Source organism: Choristoneura fumiferana, chromosome 17, assembly GCF_025370935.1.
Source record: "Choristoneura fumiferana chromosome 17, NRCan_CFum_1, whole genome shotgun sequence".
Classification (NCBI taxonomy): Eukaryota; Metazoa; Arthropoda; class Insecta; order Lepidoptera; family Tortricidae; genus Choristoneura; species Choristoneura fumiferana.
The window spans coordinates 15,950,215-15,962,310 of record NC_133488.1 but is presented as its reverse complement, the minus strand read 5'-3'; the positions used below and the strand labels follow the sequence as shown (position 1 = coordinate 15,962,310).

Sequence of the window (12,096 nt, the reverse complement as noted above, 5' to 3'; positions counted from 1 at the left end):
GCGGGTAACGGCTAGTGGCTAGTTAATATTATTGACCACGCCATGAGAATGGGATAGATGAAGAAACAATCATCCTCCCACTTCAGGTACGTGTAGGGGAGCTACCCTAAAAAAATCTACCGCTTTCTTATCGTAGGTAATTAATACCGCTTTTAATATTAGGAGTCTAATCTAGCCCTAGTCACGGACAAACAGACATAGCGAAACTAAAAGGATTTGTATTTTGTTATTTTGACTACGTACCTAACTCTAAAAATTGAGATCATTGTCTAAAGCGGAGACGATCGCTATCGTGTTGGTGCATCCTATACCAAATGAAAACTATTATGATTCCGATTGTGTAACGCAATATTCCCGCTAGGCAACGTGAATATTCTTCATAAACATTGATGTATATATATGGCATACAAAGCGCAAAGTTATCGTACAGCCTGTGTTAGTAATTAATAAATTCTAATAGCGATTATACACGTAGCGTAGGCTTTAATAGCTTTATACCTGTTCAATTTAGATAAATTACACGGTTCAATATTTTTTTATCTTTTTTCACTTCAAGTTTATTTTCTTCAGACTGTACATTCGTGTCATTCCGGCTCTACGCCACCCTTTGGGTGGCATTTATTTGAGGGGGACGAAGGACTGACATCTCTCATTATCTCTCTAGACACTGCACTGGTAGCATCGCAAGCGGCTCTCAAATGAACAAAAATGTGTGTTAAAAGTGTCATAATAGTTCTGTCGACGTTAATATGTTCATATTTGACTTACACTATCAATGAGAGTGCAGGTAATATTAGTGCTCTATTTCTTGCAATATTTTATACTAGGTACGTAATAGTACATTAATGTAGAGGCCGGGAATTAGGGGTTGCCGGCCAAGCAGAGATATAGATACAGGGATAGGGATACGAGGCCGGCAACCCCAAGTGCCGGCCGAGGCTTGTATAGTGTTTTTCTCAAACATGACATGAAATAAAATAAAATAAGAGAAATCAAGTTGGCGGGACGCTAGTCTGGTCGCTCTGTTGTGTGCGAGCGTGTCGCGCTGGCTGCTGTGCAGCGCGCGGCGGCTGCGGGTGCTGCTCGGCGCAGGCCGTGTCGCAGAGCGCGCGTGGAAACAAAAGACGGTCGCATTGCCGGCCAGCGGCCTGCAAAGTTGTATGAAATCTTTTTGCAGGCCGCTAGAGTGATCGCGCGCAGGCAGGCGAGCCGCAGCGCCTGCATCGCGATACTTCTCAGCCTATTATTTGTAACACAACGTCAATATTTCATGTCATGTTTGAGAAAAAAATACTTGGGTGGATTTTTAAATCAAAAGCAGAATGTCGCGTTATTGCTCGTACTAAACTAAGGTATCTACAAATTTTCTCCAAGGAAGCAAAATATTGTCATCATCATCCCAGCCTATACACGTCCCACTGCTGGGCACAGGACTCTCAGAATGGGAGGGCTAAAGGGGAAAAAAACGTCTTTTAAAGTGTAGAGGTACTTACAATTTCGCCTAATTTCTCCTGTGAAAATTTGATTGGCAAGCTCGCCTTTCACCCCAAAAGTTTTTATTTTACTACTATAATTTATGGGCCAGAGAGTGACATATGTTTCTTTTTATCTTGGAAAAATGAACAGTTTCCAAGGGAAGGGCGCGCGCATAATCGAATTCCACGTGGACGAAGCCGCAGGCAAAAACTAGTTATTATTATAAATTATTATTATAGGTACTAGGTATCTACACTTACCTACACTTAGAATATAGAACCATATTTCGAGTTACAATCTCTGCGTACCTGTGAAGAGTCCAGAATCGAAGCGAAAACCGTTGAAACTCGCATCACGACGGAAACTTTGAAGATATGATTGTTGATACATGATTATTACTCTCTACGCGAATAATAATAATATAGGCTTTAATAGTGGACGCGTAATTCAGTATCTAATTTACTTTAGAAAGGCTAGAATTGTAAGATCGACTATTACATGCACTACTTGGCTAAAAATTATATTTACTTAAGTATTTTAAATTATCATTTACCATTATCTTAACTTTTATCAGTGCAGTGTGTGTATTTTCTCAAAAGGTTCAGAATCAGATTTAACCTTTACCAACATTAAACTTTTAGCTCATAAAATAGCGGAAAGCCAGTCCGTGTTGGACCCGCAAGGGCAGTTGGTCCTGAAATGGCGCGTGGATTACACAGTCCGCAAAATCCAGTTTCAGCTGGTAGTGTCACAAGCGGCACCGGAGTTCAAATGGTTCGCGCTCGGCTTTTCGGACCGTGGGGACTTGGAGAATTCTGATGTGTGTGTTTTGTGGACTGACTATAATAGGGAAGAGCATTTTGAGGTAAGTACCTATAAAATAGTATAGTCGAGTTCGTTAACTTCTGAATAAAATTTTGATCGAAAATATCTGAAGACGCTTCCTACGCCCTTAACATAGAGTCGTGTTCACATATTTTTGATCAAATGTTTGCTCAGAAGTTTAAGAACTCGACTGTACTCACTCACACTCAATATTTGTTGTTCAAGTTTGAAACTCTTTTTATTTAGTCACGGACGTTAGTATTTTGTATAATGTGTAGAGTAAGATTTTAAAAATGAATAAGTTTTTGCGTACTCAAGCAGAGGTTTTAACCTGAAACTTTTAGCTTGCCGTGCCCAGCGTGCTAAATCAAATTACACCATAGCGTCCCCCACCAAGCCAGTGGAATATTTTGTATACCTGTGGATGGTGTGCTAGCGCACCAGAAAAAATATTTTCTAGTGCCTAAACTGTTATGTAGATCATTAATCAAAGTGGACAAGGATGGAGTTCATTCGTGTAGGTATTATTATTATCATAGAGCTTTATTAATTCCAATTTGCCGTAATTACATTTTGATTGAATATTATAATACAGACTTATTATTTAAATGTATGGATCCTCGTAAGTTGAAAGCTTAATCCAAAGTGTGCCACTTTTCTCTGTTATAAAAATCAAAAAGTCAAAATATTTATTTACCATACGTACACAAGTATACATGCAAATATATGTAAAATATGAAGTTCTTTGCAATGTTTGTATATTGTTTTCCTACAAGCGCGACCACGGCATCCTTGCACCTGGCCGACTGTGGCCGACCTCTGCTTCAAGATCCTCGTGTACCATCTCCCAATTTGTCACCCTAGTTGTCCATCTGCCGTCGGGAATTCTTCCAACATAGCCAGTCCATTTTCATTTTAGGCTTTGTGAAAAACTTGGGGCGTCAAATACGTTACTTTTCTTGCGTTTGACTATATTTCTCACTTTCTCCTTCAATTTCGTGTATAGAAGAACCATAATGACGACGCCTGACAACGACAACTCGCTTAACATTCACCTTGATTGGTTGCGAGTATTTCAGAAGTTTTCAATCATCTTAGGATATGCATGCCGATGTTTCCGGGCGGCTAGTTCCTGACTCTCGCCAGGACTGCGAGGGTTTCCAGCTCGACTCCGCCACTCGCAGCATCGTGTTCGAACGCCACTTCGATACCTGCGACGACAATGATTACATCATCGAGGTAACGACCACATGAATCTTTAATTGAAGCCAAGAGCACAAGTACCTACAAAAAATCCTTACATTGCCGCACTTTATCAATCACTTTATACCCGGAACTCATTGAACACCGAGGCCCTGCCATGTGATTGCTGATAACAACTTGCACATTTTGTGTTGAGTAAACGCCACCTATTGAAATAACAGTTAAAAGGTAAAATGCGAAATTTAACCTTTTAACCATTTAAAGTTTTATTGTAACATTCAAAAATGCTTAACGCAAACTAGAGTTTCTTGTGCTCTTATGGCGAACTGACACCCTATGTTGTTGTGAAATGTGCTTTTGGATAGTGAATTTCACCAGGGCTGAATTAAAATATCTTTACAAAAATCATTTTCGCGCTTGCTGATAAACGAAATGGTAGTTTATAAAATTGTAAAAATCGACTTCATATAATTAATTGTATTATTTTTAGGATGGTACAGTTCACGTAGTCTGGGCGCGCGGTTCCGACAAACTATTCTCATCTCAAGGCCTCTGCTTACCCTGTACCTCGACCAAGAACCACGGCTTCATCAGAGTGAGGCTCCTGACTCCACTAACAGTACCTAAACCTGAAGGAACACAGCTGCATTTCCATAATCAAGATTTAAAAGTGCCAGCTGGCGACACTACTTATTGGTGCAAAGTGATTAAGCTGCCTGAAGCTATTACTGAGAAGATGCATCATATCACACAGGTACAAATTTTTATTTTGTTCACGAAGGAATTTTGCTGAATAAAACTTAAAATTACTTATTATCGATGGGCATAAACAGAAATTTCAGCTTATGTTGATGATGTTGTAGTTCGAATCCGCCATAACCAAAGGAAACGAGGGCTTGGTGCATCATATGGAACTGTTCTATTGTGATGAGGACTCTAAAAAAGACATTCCTCTATACAACGGTAATTGTTTTGCACCCGATAGACCGGAGATTACTAAAAAATGTACCAAGGTAAGTGCAGTAAATAACAATTCATTGACTTCAGAAAGAATATCTACAGCTGCTGTTGTAATTTAACTTCAGAATTTAACCTCTCAACTTTATTACTAGTGGGTATTACTGGGTATTAAATTACGCCTATTTCCGTACGCTCTAAGGAATCTAATGGCACTGATTTTTTGACGTTTACCTTCTTCAGTATGTTAAAGGTCAAATTAATTTGCCAAAGGTTAAATCTGCTTGGGCAATGGGTGCGCGTCCGTTCACATACCCGGCAGAGGCAGGGCTGCCCCTGGGCGGGCCCGCAGCCAACAAATACGTGATGCTGGAGGTGCATTACAACAACCCTGAACTGAGAAATGGTGATTTGTTAATCTTGTTTAATTCCTGTTTGTGTGTGTGTTGTCGTGTTTCGTGTGTTGTTTATTTTGTATGCATTTTTCAATAAGTTTCTTCTTAAGTATGATCTAGTGGTCGGTGTTTTACGTATTTTAATTTACGTGTGTTTAAAATAATCTTATTATTTTTTCTTATAAAAGTGCAAATTTTCACGCTATTTTTAGTCGGAATTCAGCTTCAGTTCTATTAGTGATACTGCTCACTTGCATTATCTGATAGTATTTTAATTTGTTATATTTATTTTGCAGACTGGGTGGACAGTTCGGGCATCATTCTGCATGTGACGCCCAACCGTCGGCGCTACGACGCCGCCATTATGGAGCTCGGCCTGGAATACACGGACAAAATGGCGATTCCCGCCGGCCAGGACGCCTTCCCGCTCACCGCGTATTGCGTGCCGCAGTGCACTGGCGTCGTAAGCAACTTTAACCTTATAACCTTATCCGGTATATCACAATAAAATGGGTCAATTTCACCATGATACTGAACCAAGATGGCGATGAGGAATCAGTACTTCAGTATCTCAGTAGAAACCGATCCGGACGGAATCGGATCGGAATGAAATCGAGAAGGTCGTCGAAGTCGATAAGCGGAGTTTGTTCCGATATCGGAGCTGAATTTTGGTGAATCAGATACCCGAAGTCGATATTACCCATGTCTAGTTTCCATGCAAAATGCCGATGACTTAAGAGTCCCTAGTACGCTCGCGTCCCCATACAAACGTAGTTTCGTTCTAGTTTACAAGCAGCAGTACAGACGAAAACGCAACTTTGCATTGCAACTATAATGGCAGCAGCCATTATGATGCTTACTGGCGTCTCTTATAATCTATAGGATACTTCCATCGTTCCAGTTTAGCGTACCAAATTTCAAGTTTTGCGGGTGGTAGGACCTAGTGCAGGGTCCGTCCGGATCGTTACCACCATCTTACTCGTTAATCCTACCCCCAAGCAGCAGTGCTTGCACTGTTGTGTTCCGGTAAGGAGAGTAAGACAGCCGGAGAAATTACTGGCACAAGAGGCATTTTATCTTAGCCCTCTAGGTTGGTAACGCACCTGCAATCCCTCTGGTGTTGATCAGGTGACCCATTTGCTCGTTTACCTTCATTTGACATTAAAAAAAAGTTTCTTTTGACTAGTGGGGACACTTACATATTTTACGGAAGGCTCCGGCTCGCACTTGTCCGGTTTTCCCAGGGTCTCCCAGCGGGCGGCATCACGGTGTTCGGCAGCCAGCTGCATACGCACCTGACGGGAGTGGCGGCGTGGACGCGGCACGCGCGCGGCGGCCGCGAGCTGCCTGCCCTCAACCGGGACCTACACTACTCCACGCACTTCCAGGAGATACGGCTGCTGCATACACCTGTCACCGTGCTGCCGGTACCAGCACCATATCAATCAACTACCTTTTACATTGCTACTTCGCAAACACAAGACTTTTGTTTATTGATGTACATTTACCTACAAACGGAGATTTCCTGGCCTGGCCTGGCGGATATGCCTATCAAAATTACTGTCAAACAAACAATCAAATGTAGCATTTTAATTTCATTCTCTGATTATACTTATACTTGAAATGTTTAGGTAATTAACTAAATGTAAACAGAACAACGTCAATTGGTGTCTTAAATATTGAAATCCACCCATTAAACTACTTAACATTTACATTTCTATATTGAAATACTTTAGTCTAGTTTGTATTACAATGATACATAGCCTAGATAGGTAAGAATCCTTGAATGTGCCAAGTGTGGGCAACGTTTACATTTAGTTAATTAGGTACCTAAACCTTTTCAGTATAAAAAAAAAAAAAGTTTCAAGTTTTTTTTTTTTCAAAATATAAAAAAACATTTTTTTATTTTACATCACTATAATACCCTTAATCCAGGGCGACTTCCTCGAAACGACGTGCATCCACCGCACCCTGGACCGAGCGAACGCCACGATCGGCGGCCACGCCATCACCGACGAGATGTGCGTTAACTATATGCACTATTACCCGGCAACCGAGCTGGAAGTCTGCAAGAGCGCCGTCTCCAACGCCGCGTTGGAAGCATACTTCAGGTTTGAACGGAAGTAAGTACGTAGTAAATCTTCAATAGAATTCAATGCCAATGATGATGTTTGTGAAAGCGCTGGTAGTATAAAAAAAAACGGCTAAGAGCGTGTCGGACACGCCCGAAATAGGGTTCCGTAGCCATTACGAAAAAAAATTGAGTAATATTTTTCTAAGGATTTCGTATTTTGTACGGGATATTCCAAGTTTAGGTATATTTTATACTTTAAGCTGCTATTTACTCTTAAACGACTAATAATTCTCAAGAAAACTTAACCGTTATAGTTTTCCTTGTAAGTTTGATATACTTACTAACATCCTGAATTTTTTAGAGGGGGGGGGACGCTCGATTTTAATGAAAATTTGCACTTTAAAGTTGAATATTTTGCAAACAAATCACTGAATCGAAAAATCGTTTTATCAAACCCCTAATGGTTTTAAAAGACCATCCAACGATACCCCACACGACAAGATTGCATGAGAAAAAAAACACCCCCACTACGTCTATGGGAAGTACTCTAAAAATTTTTTTTTTTTAATTTTTAATTGTACTATTTTGTCGGCATAGTTTACATATATATTCGTGCAAAATCACAGCTTTCTAGCATTGATAGTCCCTGAGCAAAGCCGCAGACGGACAGACAGACATGGCGAAACTATAAGGGTTCCATTTTTGCCATTTTGGCTACGGAACCCTAAAAGTGATATACAAAAAAGCCCTTTGTGGTTTACCTACAAAGTAAACTTTTTGAATTTAATCTTACAGTTCAATTGAAATTCCGGGAGCCATTTAGGCGCCCTTTTGGATAAGACAAGCGACAAAATGACAGGTCGTGTTTGTTAGCATAATTCATACTTACGCACGAGATAAGTCTATAAAAGTTAATACGCTGAGACTAAAGGATTAGATCAATAAAAATAGGTATTCAAATTAATTGGTTAAGTTGAACTGGCGCCCCGGTCGCCGCCTCCCCTCCCTTAAAGTCGGCACTGGCCGTTGGCTAAAAAATGTTACTTATAAAGGGCACGTGCCCAGGGCCCCGCGATGGATTGGGCCCCCCTAGTCCATACTCCATTACCAAACAATAACCGATACCTACCCCACTCGCCTGTAAAAAAGGCTATACCGAATGCAGCATGTTGTGCCCAGGGCTCTAATAGGTGAAAGACGGCCCTGCGAAATGTGCTAGTGGGCAGTCTCATACTTTTCTATACAAAGAACATATTTTTGTCTGACACGTTGCTCTTACGGGCATGGTATGATACGTTGTAACGTGTAGAGACCCTAAAGCTGTTTAATTCCAGCTGGGACAACATGTCGGTATCGTTCGCGGCGCCCCCCCGCCACAACTACCTCGCCATCCACCCCTGGACGCCGCTGAGAGTCAGCGCGCTGCACACTCTGTACACAGAGTCGCCTATTTCCATGCAATGCAACAAATCTGATGGGAATCGCTTCCAGGTAACGCTAGTCGTTTGTAGAATAATAGTAGATTGTACAATAAGAGCATAAAACGAGTTATTTTACCCGAGACGCACATACACGTCTAGGGGAAAATGGGTTCAATGCTCGAGTTTTACTCCGATTGAGAGGAAATCAAATAGCAACAGTGGAAACAATTGTTCACTCACTAGGTACCTTTTATTTTTCATGCATTACTATATAATTATAAAATTTTAGTTTTGATTGATTTTTAGTTTTACATAAAATAAAAATTATTAAAAAAAATACTTATATAGAAACTTTTTTGTTCGTTGCGGTGTATGGCGGTTGACACCTTGATTACCTTGGTCTTAGACGAAGATTTTACTTTATACACTACAGCATAAAAAATATTTTTACGTTCGCCTATATCCAGCATAAATACCAACTTTACGAGCATGAGAAGTGAAAACGATTATTTTTTATTTGATTAAAGGTACTTACTATCAACCGTCTGGTTCTTATTGCTTCTGGGCCTTATTGTCTAACGCACTCGGTATCACAATCGTTTGTTTTTTCTGTCACATGCTCTATGACAAAGGTAGAAAGAGATGGTGCATGTGATCGCGAGTGCCCGCGCGTTCTACCAGCGCGCTGTTGACAGCCGACCAATTTGATTCCTGCCTTGCCTTGACCACTACAGAACGTTATACATTTACATTACATTATACATTGTACACCATTGGTTCCATGGTGGCCAAGGAATCAAAGTGCTTGATTTTAGCTACATAAAATGCATGTTTGTATTTTACAATATTCATATAACGGAAATGAGCATATGATGGAAATTGCAGGTGGTAGGACCTTGTGCAAGGTCCGTCCGGATTGCTACCACCATCTTGCTCGCTAATCCTGCCGTGAAGCAGCAGTGCTTGCACTGTTGTGTTTCGGCGTGGAGAGTAAGACAGCCGGTGAAATTACTGGCACTCGAGGTATCCCATCTTAGACCTCTAGGTTGGTAACGCATCTGCAATACCCCTGGTGTTGCAGATGTTTATGGACGGTGGTGATCTCTTACCATCAGGAGACCCACTTGCTCGTTTTCCATCATGTCGAAAAAAATTCATATTTGGCTTCTCGCTGTTACAGGGTGACTGGGAAGGCTTGCCGATTCCAAGGATCAAAGTGCCACTACCGCGCGAGCCGCGGGTCTGCCCGGCTTCCCACAATGGAAGTATATTCAAAAAATAAATGTAAACTATACGAATAACTCATACATAATATAACCTGTCGGGATTTGACGTCATAGAAAGCGAGGGTCAGCAAATAACAAAACAAATAACATGCAATGATAGAACAGGGGGCTACTACGAAATTCGAAGTTCGTATCGTACCGTCCCTCTCACTCTGGTATTAAATAATAGTAGTGGCCAGGGACGGGCAGCGTTGAGGGAATGATCCGGCAAGCGAAGAGCACAGATGTCCCCGAGGGATTGTCCTTATCTACCTATCTATATTTAAACACTACTTAATATGTATTTCGCGTTCCGTGCATGTTAAATAGTCAATATAAAACCTACTCTATAAATTATTCAAATTCAAATTACTTTATTTCGCACAAAATGTGGTGTATACAATGATCTTGTAAATAATTTGGTAGAACACATTTTCTCCAGCATCTGGCAGGCAAAAATTATAAAATGACCAAAATGGAATGTATACAATTTAGTTTTTTTGCTATTTAGGTGCCAACATTCGAAGAACTAAAACAGTGGAAGCTTTAATCAGCTTTTTTACTACTTACTTGTTTTAGAAAAACACAGTAAAAAAACTAGTGATTGGATGTCATTGATTATTCATATTATCTAAGGGCTGTTTCACCACCCATTAATTAGTCTTAACTGACGGTTAAATGCACAGAATGCACTGGTTAAATGTGATGCTGTCTCTATTTGTTTTTTTCGAATAGGCGGAGACGGCATCAAAAGGGGTGGTGAAACAGCCCCTAAGAGTATTATTGTGATATAAAAATGTAATCATTCCAATGTAATGACTATTAGATACCAAAATATATTTCAGATTATTTTTTGGTTGACTATCTTATCTACTTGAATATTTAACTCTAATTAAAACCTTCCACACCTATTGTTTTTCTCTATCAATTGTAATTAAACAATTTATTGATAAACAAATACCTAAATGTATGTAATACAAGTATAACGAAAAATAAATTACCAAGATTCTGTGTAGGTAGGTATGACCAAGTAAATATTTGCACGTTAATTTATTGTAGCTTGTAGCTAATAAAACTAAAATAAGAATATAAATCTCTTTTAAAAAATATTAGTTTTATTTTACTCAGCTTCACGTTGATAGTAGCTTTCCTGTTTTACAACCATATTTGTTACCTACCTAGTATTTAATTTATAATTTCTCCTTGGCGCGAAAAGTTAACGAACAAAATGGTACAAACTAAAAACTAAGAGAATTTATGTAAAAAATAAGTTTAGTGGGTCTCACGCTTTTTTGTTGACTATACTTTATACGATACCTGACCTACTGTTATCGTACCTACATAAATACATTCAGATCAACCCGACCAATGCAATAATTTCTATGTAGTATTAACGTAAATTAATTAGATAGTATGATACTATTTACCGTAGATTTTAGTCACGGAATGTTCAGTGTTACAGCAGGGCTACTACGAAACTCGAAGTTCGTATCGTACCGTCCTCTCGCCCTCGTATTAAACAGTATGAGATCGCACGACACGACACGAACTTCGAGTTTCATTAGTAGCCCTGCAGGTAGTGAGAAGTTACTTTATGGTTCCGTGAAATTAGGAATGGGTCAAGATGCAAACAAAAGAACACGTTATTTTTTTATTATTCGGTCTAACTGTTAAATAAAAAATATTAGATTACGTAGGTATGCTATGCATTAACATCTATGTACCTTACGGCACATACATAGATTACCTTATGTTGATCTATGCATTGTGTATTATTATAATATACCATTCAATTCAAATAATCCAAGATTTTTTGATAATGGCAGGAACCACAAATCTTCGCATTTGTCTTCGCAATTCGCAACGTCAATTACAACCAGCAATTCGGACCAGCCGGACTGAAAGATGTTTGTGTTGACGTTTCTTTCTGTACAATATTTTTTAATCTGTTTCTGCCTTCGGACGGCACGGTATCGGTATAGCATCGCTGTCTGCGTATTTGGATGTCATATAATTTAATTTATTTTGTCCTAATAATTACTATATTCCTATCGCAGTATTAACTTAATATAATCATGTCTAACGAATACGGATTTAACAGTGACGATTCCCCCAACAAAACTAATTCACACCTGCAACTTCCCAGTCCTATAATTACTCGGCGGAACCGAACCGCATCAACGTAAGTTCTGCTTCTTATTGTAAACAAATCTTAATTATAACGCCAATGTAATGAAATATGATTGTTCGTGTTTATGTCTAGGTCAGAACGAGCTTTAGGAAATCCTATAGAGAGCGGGAAGATCAAATCGTTTTGTCGAGCAAAGGGACATGGTTTTGTGATCCCCGAAAAGAGCGGGGAAGATATTTTTGTTCACATCTCCGAGTGAGTAAATGTATTTACACTATTTATTTTCATTAGCGTAATTCATGCTTCAGTCATTTCACGCTCGAAACAAGTTATATACGTATTTAATTAA

At 39.6% G+C, this 12,096-nt stretch overlaps 2 protein-coding genes across 2 annotated transcripts; both read left to right on the top strand.

Moving 5' to 3' along the window:
- The first annotated feature begins 342 nt into the window (after window positions 1–342).
- Window positions 343–9,712, top strand: Tbh (Tyramine beta hydroxylase). Its single transcript, XM_074099980.1, has 11 exons — window positions 343–787; window positions 2,118–2,341; window positions 3,400–3,540; window positions 3,995–4,258; window positions 4,368–4,517; window positions 4,735–4,867; window positions 5,153–5,319; window positions 6,101–6,283; window positions 6,792–6,979; window positions 8,265–8,421; window positions 9,532–9,712. Exons 1-11 carry the CDS (start codon window positions 709–711, stop codon window positions 9,631–9,633), a joined length of 1,788 nt encoding a protein of 595 aa, XP_073956081.1. The 5' UTR covers window positions 343–708; the 3' UTR covers window positions 9,634–9,712.
- Window positions 9,713–11,574: 1,862 nt separating this feature from the next.
- LOC141437287 (cold shock domain-containing protein CG9705-like) lies at window positions 11,575–12,076 on the top strand. Its single transcript, XM_074100552.1, has 2 exons — window positions 11,575–11,798; window positions 11,880–12,076. The coding sequence occupies exons 1-2, from the start codon at window positions 11,692–11,694 to the stop codon at window positions 12,004–12,006; spliced, it is 234 nt and encodes a 77-aa protein (XP_073956653.1). The 5' UTR covers window positions 11,575–11,691; the 3' UTR covers window positions 12,007–12,076.
- Window positions 12,077–12,096: the final 20 nt, after the last annotated feature.

Bases quoted from the DNA above. Each gene is read 5' to 3' on its own strand.
- Tbh (XM_074099980.1), top strand. From the start codon at position 709: ATGTGTGTTAAAAGTGTCATAATAGTTCTGTCGACGTTAATATGTTCA. The intron at 788-2,117 runs GTAATATTAGTG...TTAAACTTTTAG, and splicing joins CACTATCAATGAGAGTGCAG to CTCATAAAATAGCGGAAAGC. The intron at 6,284-6,791 runs GTACCAGCACCA...CCCTTAATCCAG, and splicing joins CACCTGTCACCGTGCTGCCG to GGCGACTTCCTCGAAACGAC.
- LOC141437287 (XM_074100552.1), top strand. From the start codon at position 11,692: ATGTCTAACGAATACGGATTTAACAGTGACGATTCCCCCAACAAAACT. The intron at 11,799-11,879 runs GTAAGTTCTGCT...GTTTATGTCTAG, and splicing joins CGGAACCGAACCGCATCAAC to GTCAGAACGAGCTTTAGGAA.